General features: G+C 36.0%; 2 protein-coding genes across 2 annotated transcripts; one reads left to right on the top strand and one right to left on the bottom strand.

Moving 5' to 3' along the window:
- Nucleotides 1-1157: 1157 nt before the first annotated feature.
- Nucleotides 1158-4496, bottom strand: LOC100253743 (SEC1 family transport protein SLY1). Its single transcript, XM_002278540.5, has 2 exons — nucleotides 4309-4496; nucleotides 1158-3322 (listed from the first exon to the last, which is right to left on the bottom strand). Exons 1-2 carry the CDS (start codon nucleotides 4337-4339, stop codon nucleotides 1500-1502), a joined length of 1854 nt encoding a protein of 617 aa, XP_002278576.1. The 5' UTR covers nucleotides 4340-4496; the 3' UTR covers nucleotides 1158-1499.
- Nucleotides 4497-4655: 159 nt separating this feature from the next.
- Nucleotides 4656-16777, top strand: LOC100258889 (transcriptional elongation regulator MINIYO). Its single transcript, XM_010648077.3, has 10 exons — nucleotides 4656-5102; nucleotides 5933-6950; nucleotides 8886-9013; nucleotides 9321-9508; nucleotides 10426-10531; nucleotides 10614-10874; nucleotides 12080-12268; nucleotides 12400-14703; nucleotides 15314-15523; nucleotides 16511-16777. The coding sequence occupies exons 1-10, from the start codon at nucleotides 4875-4877 to the stop codon at nucleotides 16685-16687; spliced, it is 4809 nt and encodes a 1602-aa protein (XP_010646379.2). The 5' UTR covers nucleotides 4656-4874; the 3' UTR covers nucleotides 16688-16777.
- The last annotated feature ends 1532 nt before the right edge of the window (nucleotides 16778-18309 follow it).

Here is an 18309-nt window from a genome sequence, read left to right as displayed (position 1 = left end):
TCCTATTTTATTCATTATTTTTTTTTTCCGTATTTTCACACAATTTTTCTAAGAACTAAATGTAGATAATAATTTTTTTTTGGCCACCTTTTCCATGACATCTAAATATAAAAAAAATCAGAGTCTTTATCAAATATTTTCCCCTTTTCTTAGTACTTCCCAGAAACTAAAAAAACACATTCAAAATAAAAAATAAAAATTCATAAACCTTCTAACAAAATTACCTAAACAGGCACCATAGTCCACAATATTCGTTACCGGAGCCAAGAGGGATTAGTTTTGGTTCCAAGCAATAACCAGTGCGTGAGTGTTAAGACTTAAGAGGTAGGTTGACAATGCAGTAACAGCTTCGATCCAAGACACCCCAGTACATAAACACAGACATACATATATATAAAGTAAAAATAATGGACCAAAATACAAAACAATGGATGCCAAATAATAGCGACCTAAATGCGTACATTTCGGCAGGTACCTCTTCGGTGCTGCAGCCGGACACTATGCTTTGTTGGTTTGTATGAGATTAGAAAGCAAACATCCGAGGGAAATTTAAATTCGTATGATACATTCAACATGAGTGTTTCAATACCAAGAACCAAACTAGCAGAATATATGAATCAATTAACGATTTTGAGGCATTGTGTTCATTAAACTAAAAGAAAAATCAACATCAGCTGCTCAACATTGTAGTTACATCAGACAAAAACGATTTGAATCTGGAGATCAGCTTATGTTCCCAATTTACGATCAACTTTTTCAATGTAAGACATGAGGATTATTACAACTGTGGTGGCATAGGACAACAATTAACTGCAGAAGTTTGATTTGTGCATGTATGAGAAGTTGTACGAGAATCAGATAAAAGGACTATAATTTAGTGTCAAAAAAATTTAACCAATAGATAACATAATAGACAAGAGACTAACAGGATCAGAAGTGCCCCACATCCTCGGTATGAAAAGGGTCACAGCATGGATATGGTCTGCTGTAACATGATTTCAATTCATTGCACAACAACAACAGCAGCAAAAAGAAAACCACAAAAAAATAAAAAATTTAAGTCCAAATGCCTCATGATAGATCACTTTCCATTTTTCATAGTGTGTAAGTTGCTTACAAAGTGATAGAAGAAAATATCGAACCATGCTGTATCTCACTGGAGTTAGAAGGAGAGCAATTTGATTCCCAGATATTAAGCAGTTCAATATGATAAAAATGATCAAAACAGAGAATTTTCAATACTAGAAACCTACTCATATTAATGAAAATAATAAACACATTCTTCTATAACCTTACAGAATGTCAGCTGTAGCCCATTTAAAGTCCCATGAGGGCCTGGAATTCAAAACCAAAAAATGCATAGGCACTCCTCCTGCTACCAGCTTCAATTGACTCTCTCAAATAGCACTCTTCAACAATTTTAATTTCCCATGAACACACTTATGTGCATATACACCGTCAGATTTCATGATTGAAAAAGCAAACTTGGAGTACACTTCTTAATGGGTTGGAGGAGCACTGCTACTACCTAATCCCATCTTCTGTCCTAACAGACTAAGCTGCTCTACAAACTCTGCCCCTGTGAGAATTTCTGTTGTTCCATATATAACATGCTTGACTGGCTGCTGCCGAAGTGCAAGCTCTTGCAAGCTTCCATACTCCACATAGTTACCACCACCAATCATGAATACAATAGCTTCTTTAAATGGTCCTTTCAGATGGCTTGCTCCAGAGCTTGACTTAGGAGCTCGAGGATCATACAGAACATAGGAATCAATTTCAGGATTAGGCCTTCCTTCCATCAAGGCGTCTACTGTCCTTGTCAATGCTAGCTGCCGATCATTAGATAATAGATTCTTAACACCAGCAGTAACAGCACTAATTGACTGCCCATAGAGTTTCTCAGCCCAATCAACAATGTTACTTCTGCTGGCAGAATTTGCTGATGCCAATGAGACATTCAAAGACTTGATCTTTTTCACATACTGAAATGCACTAGTATCAACTTCAGACTCTCTGAGGGCTGCTTCCACCATTTCCACTTCTGACTGAGGAATGCTTTCTGTAGAAATTAGAAACATAATTGCAAATCGTAGTTTGTCCATCTTAGTCCCCTTACCTTTTAGGACACTTAGAAGTTCATTCCGATCAATGCCTCCTCTGACCATCATGTCATACTCTTTTTTAGCATAAGAATCAAGAGACCTCTCCTTGATCTCACCCAACAACACTGTTGCAATGTTGGTATGCTTATCAATCACCTGCTTCCTCTCAGTCAGTTCAGGCAGTGAGTTCACAGCATTCATTAAATGCTTTGTATTGCCAATCAAGTCTTGCCCATCAAACTCCTCAGCATTTCCACCTGTCCGTCTATTCACCTCGTCAACATCCTTCTTATACTTATTCAGTTGTGTCTCTATCTCAATGGCAACTTCAGGAAATTCCAATGACCCATTTGCCACCCAAAATGGATCAAAACTGTCTAACTCATATGATCGCATCCCACCCTTCTCCCCCGGCACACTCAACCTATTAAGCTTCAAACCCAGCACATCATGAACAAGTGGTCGATACCTAAAGTCATGCTGGATACCAACTGATAGCTCAAAAGTCCGATCAAATATACACAAAATTGGCCGCTGAAATGAACTCGCAAAATTCCCACCTTCAGAAAATAAATTATTCTTTGACAGTAAATGATCTCGCATTCGCTGATCCAGAGCAGAAGCAACCATCTCTGCAGGCCCACCACGGGGGCATCGAATAATGGGCACTACTGCAAGTGTGGCAAGAACACAAAACAGTCCACTCACAATCTTTTCGATTATCTCCTCAATTTCTCGGTCCCCTGCTGAGGGATCATTCAACTGAACATAGCTCGATTTCTGTGCCAACGAAAACAAATTCTCTTCCAATGTGACAAACTCCAAATACTGATCATGCACCTTAGAAATTCGATTAATTGAATCTGAATTCAACATTCCAGATGCAAGATCCTCAAGAAGCGGTCGAGGGATTGATGAAGAGAAATTGAGGTGGAAGCTATCATAGAGTGAGTGAGAGGCATCATTAACAATTCGCTGAATGTTGGACTGATTGGGTTGGACAAAGTAGACGGCAGGTACATCATGTACAGGTTTTCGATCTTTATCAATGAGGAAATATAGGGTTACACCATGTTTACGAAGATCTTTCACATGAATTAAAGGAGAGAGCATGTTTTGGCAATACTTGTCATATATTAAAATCTTGTAAACTTCTTCATTTGCCGTTCCGGTTGAGTTCACCGGTTGATTCAGATTCAACATTCGAGTTATGCATTCTGGTTCAAGGCAAAGAAAAATATAGATCAAATTCACCAACCAAATTAAACATGAAATCACACTGATCAGATGATCTTTTGTCTGATTTAAGTCAATTTCATACCATTTCCTTTATTAAATACCAAGAGGAATAGTTCTAACATTCGAATTAACACAAATGATTTTACCTTATATAATATCAAATTCATATCATTTTCTTCATTTACTATTCCTGTTAGTTCAACAGTTGATTCAGATTTAACATTCAAGATGGGTATTCTGGTTCAATAAAAAAGATTAAAATTAAAGAAATTAAAAATGAAAAAAATAAATAGATCCAATTCACCAATCTGAGTAAACATGAAATCACGCTAACTGATAATGTTTTATCTCAATTGCATTGATTACATATCTTTTTTTTTCTTTTCTCCTTTACAACTTTAAAGGAATAGATCCAGTATTTTAGTGCAGCATGAAACAACACAATTTGATTGGTCTTTTATCTTAAATGTATTGATTTCTGTTGAATTAACTGATTGGTGCAGATTCAACATTCAAGCTATCATTCTGGTAAAAAGAATCCAACTCACCGACAACAATCACAGAAAATGAATATTTTTTTAAATCTCAAATGCATTTTTCTCGCATCATTTTCTTCGTCAAAGGTCTAAAGAAATACATACAGCATCAGAGTCAGACATAAAACCACACAAATTAAATCTTACCTTAAACGTACTATTTTCACACCATTTTCTTCGTTTTCCGATCCAATTGAGTTAACCAGTAATTCACATGCAATATTCGAATTACGCATTTTCAAGTTCAAGGAGAGGGGTAAAAAAAAAAACAGATCGAATTGAAATACCACGAAATGGAATGATTTTTCCATCAGAATTGTATCAATTTCACATCCTTTGCTTCGTTAAAGCCCTAAAACCGAGATCTACGCAAGAACATACAAATATTCTGTACATGTAGAGAGAGATCTGGAGAGAGATGGAGGTACCAGTCTGTTTCTGACGAAGATTGAGCGCCATTTATGGCCGCAGAGAAGGTTTCTAGGGCTAGGAGCTTCGTTATTCTCGAAACGACGTCGTTGGGTGGCGTAGATCTGTGCAGAGGAAGTGAGAGCCGAGAGCGAAAGAGATGGTAGCTGCCAGGAAGGCTTTGTTTGGGTACCAAATTTTTTTTCTATGAATGGGTAAAACGCTGCGTTTTGAAAGAGTGGAATTGACGTGCACTTCCCCATTCATATTGTGCCATCTCGGCATAAATTAATTAAAGCTAAATATAAATAATGACATGAAAAATATACCACAAATATATTTTATTTTTAAATTAAATTCTATAATATTTTAACAGTGAATTCAACATGCTTAAGAAATAAAACCCTATTTGTCTTTTTTTTCTCTTCTAAAATCTCTTAAACCCTTCCTCCTATCCTCAGAAGCTCCATTCATCAAATTGAACAACGAAGACCAAGGAACTGAGAACTTCTACACTGATTTTCTCTCAGAATTACGCTAAATTCGGGGTTCGGAGTTCTCTCAATCAAGTGGAGAAGAGTTTTCCATGGAGAAGAACCAGGGCAGCAGCAGCAGCAAAAGCAGCGGTCCCCAAAGGCCTTCTCAAAGGAAGATGATTGGAGCCAAAGCGATGCGAATCAACGAAGATGAGGGCGCTCGCCTTGTCGGCAGCATAGTCGAAAAGGGCATTTCCGGTAAGCCTCCTGCTCCCTCTTCCGCTCCTCAGCCCACTGTTCTCCCTTTTCCGGTCGCACGGCACCGCTCTCACGGTCCGGTGAGCTTTCTTTCTCTTTTTTTTTCAGACTCTTGTTATGGTCCGTCTTTGGCTCGTTTGTAAAGTTTCCAGCTGTTTGGATGCTGAGAAATTCGGGAAATGGAAAAAAAAATGGATGTTATTTTTATTTTCATTATTTAATGGACTTTTTTTTCCCTCATTCTTATTACCATTGATCATTTACTGGTTTCCGCAGCTGCCCACTTTTCTGTTAGGGCGCATGCCCAGAAAATGCAGGAAATGAAAAGGAATTCGAAGTTTCAATTTTGAATTTTTTATTATTTAATGAGCCTTTTTTTTCAATACTCTTATTATTATTCAGCATTCAAAGTTTACATATGGGCTCCTGCTGTTTGGAGGCTGTGAAAAGGCCGGAAACTAGGAAAAAAAAATGGAAATTTCATTCTTGAATTTTTCATTGTTCCATGGACTTTCTTTTTTTTTTTTTTTCATACTCTTATTGTTATTCATCACTCATTTATACATTGCCCACGTTTGCATTTAGGGCTCCAGCTGCATGGGTGCTTAGAAAATGCAGAAAATGATTTTTTTTTTTTTTCCAAATGGAAGTTTCAGTCTTGAATTTTCCATTATTTATGATGAGCAAACGGAAATTCAACTGAGCTTTCTGTAACTGTTTGGCTTAGTAAGGGTTGTTTTGGACAAATGGGGTGTTATTGCCATGTGGTTGAATCAGTTGTTACATGTGAACTATGCATCTTACATTTACTTTGAGAACTACCCTGTATGAGTGACACTCATTTATAGGAAAGCACTAGAAAGAAATCCGTTTTGTTGTTTCATGAACTTATAAAAATTCAATTTCACAGCATTGGAGTCCATTTGGCAGTAAGATGGGTGGTGGGAATGATAAAAAGGGTGCTGACAATAGTGATAGTGATGATGGAGAAGATATGGATCTTACTGGTTTTGATCAAATAGCTGCTTTTGCTAATCCTATAGAAAGGAAACAGAAGAAGGGTTTGGATTTGAGCAACTGGAGAGAGCTAGTCCCTAATGATAATTCTCTTCTTCCTGCTGAAAAGAAAGATAAGGTTTTATTAGCAGAACTTAAGGAGCAAAACAACAAGGGCAAAACAACTGAAAATGCAGACAAGAGAAAGATGTCTTCTTACGCAGCATTAGCTGATGCTGATGTGCTTAATCCTAAAGAAATGAATGTAGAATCAGGATTAAATTCTGTTGCTGCCAATATGGAATTAGATAAATTGGATCCAGTGCCTGATATTGCAAGAGCACAACTTGAGATAGTAGAAAGTATGAGGCCTAGACTAGTAGAGGTGCAAAAGAATCAAGGGCAAGTGAATATGGAGGAGCAATCACATATGGTTCCTGGGTCAGAAAATTTTGGAATTGACCAAGGATCCATGACTCTTGAGAGTCAAATTGATGCTGAAAATCGTGCACAGTTGGAGAGAATGTCACATGAAGAGATTGCAGAAGCACAGGCTGAGATAATGGAGAAGATGAACCCCACGTTACTGAAGATGCTAAAAAAACGGGGCCAAGACAAACTGAAGAAGCAAAAATGCTCAGGGTCAGATCTGGCTACCAATGGCCAATTGCATAATTTACAAGATGAGAATCAGTTGACACAAGACACAAAAGGTTTCTCAGTCGTGGAGAGTGATGATTCTCATATGGTGACAGAAACAGCCTCAAAAGATGCACAGAGGGGACAAGATAATGTTGCTTTGCAGAATTCTGGTCCAGGCAACAGCGGTTTGTGGAATGCTTGGAGTGAGAGAGTTGAGGCTGTCAGGGATTTAAGGTTTTCTTGGGATGGAACTGTTATTGAAAATGATTTTGGCCAGGTATCCAAGACTGGTAAGGCTGTATAGAACTATTGCTATTACATTTTACTATTACTATCATTATTTTTAATTTTTGTTTTTCAATGCTATTGTTTACTGTTCTTTGTTTATTTTGTTAATGCATTTTTTACCATACTCTCCGGATTTTTGAGCCGTATGATAGATTTAGTTACTGGTGTGGGATAATTGTCAAGCCTTCACCTATTGATTCATGTCTTGCTTTATGCTACTATTCTAGATGATTCTTGTTTTAAGGCATGTGAACATCAGCTATCATTATACTCAATCAACTAATTTAAGTTTAATAGTTCCTCTAAAATCTCCATAGCTTCTGGGTTTGTGTGTCCCGCTTCAGATGTTCATATTTCAGAAACAAGGCTTCTCTCTAGTAAATGTGACAATCCTACATATTTTGACTTGTCTTTTGACTAGGAGGCCATTGGATACTTTTCTTTTCCTTCTTTTCTCTTTTGATATACAAACTGTACATTTGGATCATAGAAACCCAATATGAATGAGCATTGATCAAGTAGTTTTCAAATTTTAGGACTAAGGGGAGAAACTTCGATCTTAACTTTTGGTTTTAAGTATCTTAGTGGTCTTAGCGGTCCCTTTTGTTTACTTCTAATAATTAAGGTGTGTGGCTTTATGTTATGGGAATTTGGCTCCTTGGTCAAAAAGTTCAATTGGACACTGACTGCATGACCTGGAAATTTTGTAGCATTTAATGAAGGGGTTAATTCCTGAATATGCAAGTTTGATGAGTTGAAGTTGTGACTGTTCTTTCTTATGATTTTGAATGAAAATTTTGCCGGATAGAGTTTTTGAAGAAGAGATGCAGTCACCTAAAATATGTTTTAGACTATTCTTAAAGTGGGTTTCAAAAAAGAATCCTGGTGTATATTCCATTTGCAAATTTTAGCTGCATCAATTTGGCATAAAGCCAATGTTTATTAAATAGAGTTTGGTGATTGGTCTACTGCAGTTTTAATTGGTGCTTCTCTTGAAGCACTCTGAGCAATTTTGAGGGCAATGTTCTAACCTGAAAATTAGTGTAGCTAGAGATCTGGTTTTAGATGAGGAAGATGAAGGGTAGAGAATAATTTTGGGATCCATTTGCTGCAGACACTTTGCTTAGATGACCAAATATTTTTTATGAACAAATTCATGATGAACAATGACGTTAAATTTTAGAGTATAAAGGTTCTAATGGAAATCCTACATAACTATAAACCTGGTTTGGATGAGGAAGATGAAGGATGGAGGATAACTCTGTGAACCAAGTACTCCTAATATTTGAACACACAGAGCTAAAGTTAGCAGTTATGGTGTGGTCCATGTGGAGAGGTCTGTATAAGAATAGAGGGAAATGATAATTCTAAATCTGGTGGTTATGAAGAAGATATTAAGGGCAAAATTTAATACTGTTAGCCAGAAGTGATTTTGACAGTTTCAGCTGTAGCTTCTGTTAGCCAGAAGTTGACATTGGTGCTCCCTACCCAAATTATATAATTCATAGGTATTTTATGAAATTTGTCAAAAATTTTCAGAACAGTTTAGTTATTTTTTTTTTTCTTTCAAGGAAGTTCACCAAGTTTTTCCCCCCTTGATTGAGGTATTTGCCTGTTGTCATGAAAACCAAGTTTCTTGGTCAATTACTTCTATTGGTTTATTTGAGTTCATTCTAATTTTTGGGTGAATTATTGTATTAATTACCAAGTTGAGATACTTATTTGGATTTCCTTTTCTTTTCTTTTCCTCTTCTTCTTCTTTTTATTTTTTTTATTTTTATTATTTCTTGGTTCTTCAAATGCCCAATCTTTGTGCATTCTATTTCTAATCAGAATGTTCTTGTCCCTCACCCAATTTAGTGGATTTTCTCACTTGTCATGAAGATTACTATTATGGTATTGTTTAATTCTTTCCCCTCTTGGTTTTCATATAACAGATAACAATTCTGTTCGTAGTGGGTATAATGCTGATAATGTTACTGAACGAGACTTCCTCCGAACCGAGGGAGACCCTGGTGCAGCAGGTTACACAATTAAAGAAGCTCTAGCACTGGCTAGGAGCATGGTTAGTTTAGATCATATCTTAGTGCTCAGTCATTATAAGTTCACATTGTTTAATTTAGAAATAATTGACCATTGTCTTCTTCATGTCCTTCCTCTTCTTTATGTTATGTGAAAGGTAAATCCACTGAAGTTTGTGTGGTGTATAGTAGAATTTTTATGGTTTTGTTGTGTATTGTGAATATTCACTCCCAAGAGTTACACAACACAGTTGTTAACATCTCTTCTATACATTAATTTTTTTTCATATGATGATATGTCTATATTTCATGGCATTCTTTCTTGACCTGTTCTTAAAATGTAAATTTCAGGTGCCAGGACAACGGGCCCTTGCATATCATCTCCTTGCGTCTGTGCTGTATAAGGCATTGGACAATATTCACCGACATCAGGTTGGGTATACCATGAGAAGTGTTAATAACAGCGGTGTGTTTATTGACTGGGAGGCAGTTTGGGCTTATGCACTAGGCCCAGAACCAGAGCTTGTTTTAGCACTGAGGTGAAATCTGAATGCTTATGTTCTTTATTTTCATTGAACGTCTTCCCTGTGGATCTATATCTGCTTTCAAGTTGTAAACTCATTATTCTTTTTCACATATGGTGGAAAATCTTCTTGTATTTCATCTTAGTAAAAGAATTGAGGTTAACTTTAATATGATTAATTCTCTCATGGATGCAGGACTATTGACAAAATACATCTTCTTGATTCTCACATAACAGTTTCACGAGATATAATTTGTTTTTTTCATAGGCAGTTTGATAGGATCAATTTTAGGAGCCCAATATTAGAAGGAGGCTTATTTCACATGAGTCAGAATTCTATACCCTCCTTTGGAACTTGAGTTTGTAACAAGGGCCACCTCTATGTTACAAGCTTCTCACCAAGAAGCTTGGAATCTCTAGATCTTGCATTTGAGGTGCACATTGTGCACTAGCCTAATCACTGTTGGAAACTTAGTGATTTTCTACATACCAGAAATCTGAATACTGTGCTTTTCTTGGAGCACATTTAAGACATCTTCTTGGAGCAAACATAGACTGATCATGAAAAATTTGCTTCAACCTATACCTCTACACTACATTGCTAAACTGGTCAAAACCTGGCTTGCAAAACTGTTTAAGACCTTTAGGTTGCCTCCTCAAATTTGCACTCCTTATAAGGGACTTATTAACTCTTTGAATGTGGTCATTTTTAGCTTATGAAATATATTTCTCAGAAAATTATTGGTTGTGATGTCTCTGCCAGCTATAGCTATATTTGATGCCTAAATTGGAACTAAAATGTGGCGTGCTTTTGTCTGAATTTTGGTTATATGACAAAGAATATTTCTTCTCTTTAGTATTGTATTTGATTTGTTTGACCATCTTCTGTTTCTTATACCTTTAGTGATGAATAGCACTTTGGTTGATCTGTAGGATGTCTCTTGATGATAACCACAATTCTGTGGTTTTGGCTTGTGCCAAAGTTATTCAGTGCGTACTGAGCTGTGATATGAATGAGTACTTTGTTGATGTCTCGGAGGTAAGAGTTGTATTCTAATGATTGCCCTTCCCTTATTATTTCAAATGATTCTGCATTTAAGTCTAACATTCTTTGCTTCTAGAGACTAGCAACTTGCGAGAAAGTTGTATGTACTGCCCCGGTGTTCCGAAGTAGACCAGAGATTGAGCTTGGTTTCCTTCATGGTGGATTTTGGAAATACAACACCAAACCTTCTAATATTTTTCCTTTAAGTGAGGATATCATGGATGCCAAGAGTGAAGAAAAACTCACCATTCAGGATGATATTGTTGTTGCTGGACAAGATTTTGCTGCAGGTTTGGTTAGGATGGGAATCCTTCCTAGGATTCGTTATCTGTTGGAGGTAAGGATTTTGTGATAAAGATGCTTTTCCTAGAAGTTTTTCGGTTAAAGAAAACTCTTAGGGGCCTATCTGGAGATGTTTTTTATAATAGTTCTAAAAACAATTCTCTGATGTTTTCTAGAATAAAAGCCATATTGGGAACTTGGAATGTTCTCAACTTGTTTTCTATGTTTCCAAATATTTTCTTTTCAATAATTCTCCATATTTGTAAAATTATTTTTTAAAACAACCCCTAATAAACAAGTGAAAACAATTAAAATGCATTTTCAAAAAATACTTTGTTTTCAGAGTAAGTTCTCAAAAAACTATTTTTTTGTCAAATAATTACTATATGTGTTTTTGAGTCTAAAAAACAGTTTTCCATTTTTAAGAATAGAAAATTGTTTTTAAAGATGATTTCCAAACAAGCTCAGTGTCTCAAAGATTTATGAAATACAACTGATCTCTTGTCTGCATTTCAAAGACAAGAAGACTGAATGAGACTACACTATGTGCAACATTTTTCAGATGAAAACTTTACTCTTTCCTTTGCTTAAGGATCTAACTATAATTTATTTATTTTTTGTTCCTTCTTCGTCTCAGATGTAAAACACTTGTAGTTTGCTAGGTTTGGTCAGAAAAGTCTTCTTTGTAACTTTCAAATTATAATAAATGTCTGATTTCTTCACTAGATGTGTGTTGATTAAGTAATTACCATCTTGTTGGCATCTGATGCCTGTAATTGTGAAGATGATGATCCAGTGGCTGTGATGGCCTAGAAGATAGGGGCTTACTGCTTAATAAGCTGGGGCAAAGTTTAGACAACCAAGCCCGCAGAAGATGGCTATTATGAAACAGAAGCTTACTTGTATGGACCTTCTCAAACCAAAGCTGGCTGAGGTCTAATGGCTGGCTTTAGTTATGTGGGTCAAAGGATCAATTTTATTGTCTGAGACCCCCAACAGATACAAATTAGGCTCAAGAATGGTGTACAGCCCAAATAATGGACAGTTAATCTGTCAATCTGCCCGCTGGACCCACTAACATATTTTCCTAAAGAAGTATCTGTGTGAAGGATTTGATAGCAAGAGATAGTTACTAAATGGACAGTCTTTTTGAAATGCTGTGCACTGCTTGATCTGTTTATAGTAATAGTTTCCTCAAAAATGTCAGTGCAACTGTTCTTAGTACTATAATCTATAACATGTTGATTCATATGATTTCAGACCGATCCTACAGTAGCTTTGGAAGAATGCATGATTTCTATACTTATTGCAATAGCAAGGCATTCCCCAACATGTGCAAATGCAATTATAAAGTGTGAAAGGCTTGTTCAGACGGTTGTTGGCAGATTTGCTGAAAAGGACAAGATGGGAGTCTATCCTTCTAAGATAAAGTCAGTCACTCTCTTGAAGGTATGCATTTTCTTTGACATGTTTCCAGTAGTTGTGATGTATGCTTGTTTCAAATTCTTACAAGGCAGTAAATTATTTTGGCCCCAAATACAACACAAATATATACTTACTTTCTGTTTAATGTGAAAAAGGTGTTGGCTCAATCTGACAAGAAGAATTGTATAGAGTTCATAAAGAGTGGGATTTTCCAGGATGCAACTTTGAATTTGTCTCAATGTCCATTGTCCCTCGATCAGTGGATAAAATCAGGGAAAGAAAACTGTAAACATGCGTCAGCTTTGATGGTTGAACAACTACGCTTTTGGAAGGTCTGCATTCAATATGGATATTGTGTATCTTACTTTGGAGATTTTTTCCCTGCCATGCACCTGTGGTTGAATCCACCTACATTTGAAAAACTCATTGAGAACAATGTTCTTAATGAATTTGCTGCCATCACCACAGAAGCATACCTTGTTCTGGAGTCTCTGGCTAGAAGACTTTCAAATTTTAGTTCACAGAAGCATATATCAGAGCTTGTGGATGATGACAAAGAGACCTGGTCTTGGAGCCATGTGGGTCCTATAGTCAATATAGCTTTGAAGTGGATGGCTTTCAAAACCAATCCAGACATTTCTAGATTCTTTGACCAACAAAAAGGAATTGAGAGCAATTCTGTTCACAAAGATTTGTCAATGAGACCCTTGTTATGGGTGATTTCAGCTACCATGCACATGCTTTCTAGTGTGCTCAAAAGAGTGACCCCAGAAGATACCATCAGCCTGCCTGAAAGTGGTGGGCTCCTGCCAGGGCTGCCTGAATTTGTCTCCAAAATTGGACTAGAAGTAATTAATAATTCGTTTCTGAGCTTCCCAGGTGTGAATGACAAAGAATATGGAACTGATCCTTCAGCAGGTTGCTCTTTCATTGAGGAGCTGTGTCATTTGAGACATCATGGTGATTATGAAATATCCTTAGGTTCTACTTGTTGCCTTCATGGACTAGTCCAGCAGGTTGTTTCCCTTGATAACTTGATCCAGCTGGCTAAGACTGAGATACAAACTCCATCTTTCCAAGGACACAGTTTCGCAAAAGAGGGGAAAGTACTTGAAGATGGGGTACTCAAATGGTCACTAATTGAATTGAAAACTGGGCTAATTACTTTCATGAAGCTAGTTACTTCAGAGTGGCATTATTTGCAGTCTATTGAGATATTTGGAAGAGGAGGTCCAGCTCCAGGAGTTGGACTTGGTTGGGGTGCCTCTGGTGGAGGGTTTTGGTCCAAAACTGTTTTGTTGGCACAAACAGATGCAGAATTGCTCATTCACTTGCTTGAAATCTTTCCGTTTTTGTTTTCTGAAGATATACCTTTGGATGAGGACATGACATTTACCATTCAAAGGATCAACTCTGCTTTGGAAGTATGTTTAACTTTAGGACCAAGGAATAGAGTGACCATGGAGAAGGCATTGGATATCTTGCTCCAAGTCCCTGTTCTAAAGTACCTTAATCTCTGTATTTGCCGTTTTCTTCACCTTAATAAGGAAATTAAACAATTTGGTTGGGTATATCAAGAAGAGGACTTTCTGATCTTCAGTAAGATGTTAGCTTCTCACTTCAGAAAGAGATGGCTGTGTGTAAAAAAGAAGTTTAAAGCAGTGGAAAGCAAGAGTTCTTCTGGCCAAAAAGCATCAACTAAGGGTAGTGAATCTCTGGACACCATTCCCGAGGACATGGACATATCAAATACGACCATTCAAGATCATGACTGCCCTTCTTTGTTAGTAGAGTGGGCTCACCAAAGACTTCCACTTCCTGTGCACTGGTTTCTGAGTCCAATATCAACCATCCATGATGGTAAACATACTGAGCCTCCTAGTAATTCTAATATACAAAATTTGGTGAAGAACCCCACTGATTTTCTTGAGGTAGCTAGAGGTGGACTTTTCTTTCTTTTAGGTATTGAGGCAATGTCCTCTTTCCTTTCCTCTGATGTGCCTTCTCCTGTTCGGAGTGTACCAGTAATTTGGAAACTGCATTCTTTGTCTGTGACCTTACTTGATGGAATGAGTGTGCTTGAAGAGAAGAAAAGTAGGGATGTCTATGAAGCTTTGCAGGAGCTGTACGGGCAGCTTCTTGATGAATCAAGGGTTCACAGAAGCACCAAACCTACGCCAGAAACTGGAGAGAAAAACAGCATCGAGTTCCTGAGGTTTCAATCAGATATTCATGAGAGTTACTCCACATTTATCGAAACTCTCGTGGAGCAGTTTGCTGCTATATCTTATGGTGATCTGATCTATGGCCGGCAAGTTGCCATTTATCTACACCGAAGTGTAGAAGCTCCAGTACGGCTTGCTGCTTGGAATGCGCTATCTAATGCCCGTGTCCTTGAACTTCTGCCACCATTGGAGAAGTGTTCTGCTGATGCTGAAGGCTATCTTGAACCAGTTGAGGTACCACTAACAAACCATTGATTTGTTTACAAAATTAACTTCAAGGAGCCTGCTGCAATGAAAACATTTGAAAGAAAACATCATAACATCCGATTATTGATTCCTCTGGAAGTCCATGCTAAAGTAAAAGAACATGAAATTTAGGGTCTGGTTGACAATTATTATTTAAAAACAATTTTCTGAAAATGTTAGATAAATTTTGGACTGAAAACAATTTTTTGAAACTTCATTTTGAAAAAAGAATGATTTTTTAAAACAAATTTAAGATTTTTACGCTTGTTTTTTTGTGAACTGTTTCGAGAACCAAAGGAAAACATGGAGAAATCACTCTTACATAACCCTAATACTAAACCCTATCCTTTCTTGTCATCTTGTTATTCTCTTTCAACTTATTGTAATTGAATTCTCAAATAGAATTTTATTGTTGAAAACAACCAGGAATTGTTTTTAAAGCCATTCTCACAAACTTGATTGTGTGATAATTCATTTAGGATGAGTATAAAATGTTACTTCATGTTCAAGCACTACAAGAGATAGTTGACTACATGTCAATTTATTTGTTAGACACTCCAAAAAACAGCGAGTGGGAATTCAAACTCTTATTTTGCAGAATAATGAAGGGATTTTGGAAGCTTATGTCAAGTCATGGGTTACTGGTGCTCTGGACCGAGCTGCAACTAGAGGATCAGTTACATTTACACTGGTTTTGCACCACCTTTCATCAGTCATTTTTGAAGATGATGCTGATGTTAAGTTATCACTGAGGAATAAGCTTGCAAAGTCCCTCCTTAGAGACTATTCTCGTAAGCGACAACATGAGGTATGCAAGTTATTTGGAAACTACTGAACTTTGCCATGTGTGTGATAAATTAGTTTTGTACATGCATAATTACCCTCACACTTTTTCCATGTACTTCTCCTTGCCATGCATGTGATGTTAAAGATTCTTGTCGATCTCCCTCTACACCACCTAATTGTTTTTTTTTTTTTCAAGTAAAATTATTATGAAGTACAAAAATATTCTCATCTTCTTTATCTTCTTATACCCACTCGCACCCATCAAGTCCTATTTCTAATCTTTCCTCTTTCCTCTTTCCTTTTCCGTCCTCTACCTTTTATTTTAATTTTCATGGATCTTCCCTTCTTTTATTTTCATGCTTATAAGTTTCATTAAAAGGATGAAGAAAATGAGAGAAAAATTTATAAAAAATTGTGAAGGGGAAGAAAAGAAAAAGAACAAGAGAAAACTGGACACATCTGGAACTCCAAGCATGGGTGGACAGTATAGAGGGTTTGAAAATTGAAAAGTAAAAAAAAAAAAAAAAAAAGGACCACGAAGGTAGAAGAAAAGAAGAAGGTATTTTGGTCCTTTCAAATGATGAGAGACAGAAAAAGTGAGCTTATTTAACATTTCCCTCACCAAAATATAGATATGCCAAAGGGGAAAAATGTGTTTTGATACACACATTTGGGTTGCTATTTTCTGTTTTGTTTTTTTCTTTCTAGTGATGTGTGTCAAAACACACTGTTCCCTATGCAAAATCACAGGTACCTTGCAGTCTAGCAGTTTTATCATTGAGTCATGTCCCTTGGCTGCTCCTGGACGATTATTGGAGCTGCTGAGCACTGCCTAACTGGCTGTCCATAAAAATGAATAAAACAAATAAATGCCATCTCTTCTTTTCTGTCTAACTAGGCTCCAAAACTAATACCTGTGATGATGTCTCCAGATCTTGCATTTTCCATTTCCTCCTCCAGTTTGGGCTCATCAGACTAATTCATTATCATTCATGAAATATAATTACAGGGCCTGATGTTGCAGCTTCTCCGATATAACAAGCAGTTTGCATCCCCACAGCCTGAATGGATGAAGGAGGGCGAAACTGAGAAAAGATTCCGGTTTCTGACAGAAGCTTGTGAAGGAAATGCTTCCCTGTTGAAGGAAGTAGAGAAACTCAAGTCCTCCTTCAGGCAAGACCAATAACTGAATCTTGTTACTTTTGAAAAATTCATCACATTTTGTGTATATTTAAGAACATACAGCTAAAAAAAAAAAAAATTGCTTTACCTAACACATTGTATGGAGAACATAAAAAATTGTCTTGAAGAGTAATCGACATAGACTAATTCCTCAAAGAAGTGTAGGACCCAATTGAGAGGTGACCCTTGGAAAATTGGTTGCAATTTTTAAAATTTTCTCAAACACCAAACTAATCAGATTAGATGATAGCTTTTTCAGAAGTTAAAAGATGATGAGAAGTATCGTTTTTAAAACTACTAAATAGAGTATCTATGCATCCAAGTGAAAAAGATGAGTCATAATAATCTTCAAAATCAAACTTTGTAACATCTCTAGGAAAGTCGGACTTCCAAATGATGAATTCTAAATTACAAATCTAACCTCCAATTAAAATAATTTTATCATCTTGTTCTTTCATCCATCCTTTAAAAAACCTTACCCCTAATCCTATATTCTTCTCCTTTGCCTCCCCCCATCTTCTTCTTTTCCAGTTCGTTTTCTTCTATTGCTATTCATCCTTAGCCGTTGGAGGGGATGAATGAAAAGGAAAAAGAACCTGGAGGAAAGAAATAGAAAGAAGAATAAAATTAGGGTTTTGGAGTACCGGGTGAAGAGATGATGGAAGAAGACGATGACATCACTATAAATATAACTTCAAAGTTAGTTTTATTTCCATTTTCTTTCTTTTTCCTTCTCCTTTCTATCATTTTTTTTTCTTTCTTTTGGAACATTTCATTGAATGTGGTCTACATTTCTGCTAGAATTTAATAGAAATTTACTGTAGTGACCTCAATCTTCCTTTTTGACTAATCTGATCTCTCTCATGTTTAACATGTGATTCTTAAGATTTTTCACAAACTAATTCAGATCAAACCGATCTTTTAATAGATAAAATATAGATTAAAACAAACAAACAAAGATTGGCAATACCTTAAAATAAATGGAAGGTATTTTAATAAGTGATTAAGTGTGTGTTTAGCAGTATTTTTACTTAAATTACTTTTAGTGAAAGCATTTTCTCTTAAATTATTTATAGGAGAATTACTTGTCAAATGTTTTTTTATTTTTAATATTATAAATGATTTTCAAAATTTTTAAAAGTGTTTCTTAAAATTTGTCACATACCTAATTTTTTTTCAAAAACGTTTTTTAAATTAAAAATGTGTTTAGGAGTGATTTTAAAAAATGGTTTTCACATTTTTAATATTTGAATTACAAAATTTTTAAAGTGTTAGAAATATTAAAAATGTATTATAGAATTATTATCAAACGAATTTTAAAAACACTTCTTAAGATAACCATCCATTGACTTTAAATAATTGTGATTTTTTAATATTAATTTTTTATTATTTATAAATAGTATAAATAGAAATAATTTATAAAGTAAAAATAAAAAATAAAAAATGATTAGAACGTGTTGGATGAATTGGACAAATGGGAGATGATGTAAATCAAATGATACATTAACATAACCCTTCAAAACAATTTTATTTTGAGCCCCATCTGTTTGGTAAGTGGGATTAGGTGACAAAATCTATGATAATCCTTTCTAGGATAAAATAATGTTCACCAAATCTGTGATTGAT

Source organism: Vitis vinifera, chromosome 3 (genome assembly GCF_030704535.1).
Source record: "Vitis vinifera cultivar Pinot Noir 40024 chromosome 3, ASM3070453v1".
Taxonomy (NCBI): domain Eukaryota; kingdom Viridiplantae; phylum Streptophyta; class Magnoliopsida; order Vitales; family Vitaceae; genus Vitis; species Vitis vinifera.
The sequence above is the reverse complement of the archived record's forward strand: the minus strand, read 5'-3'. Positions and strand labels throughout refer to the sequence as shown.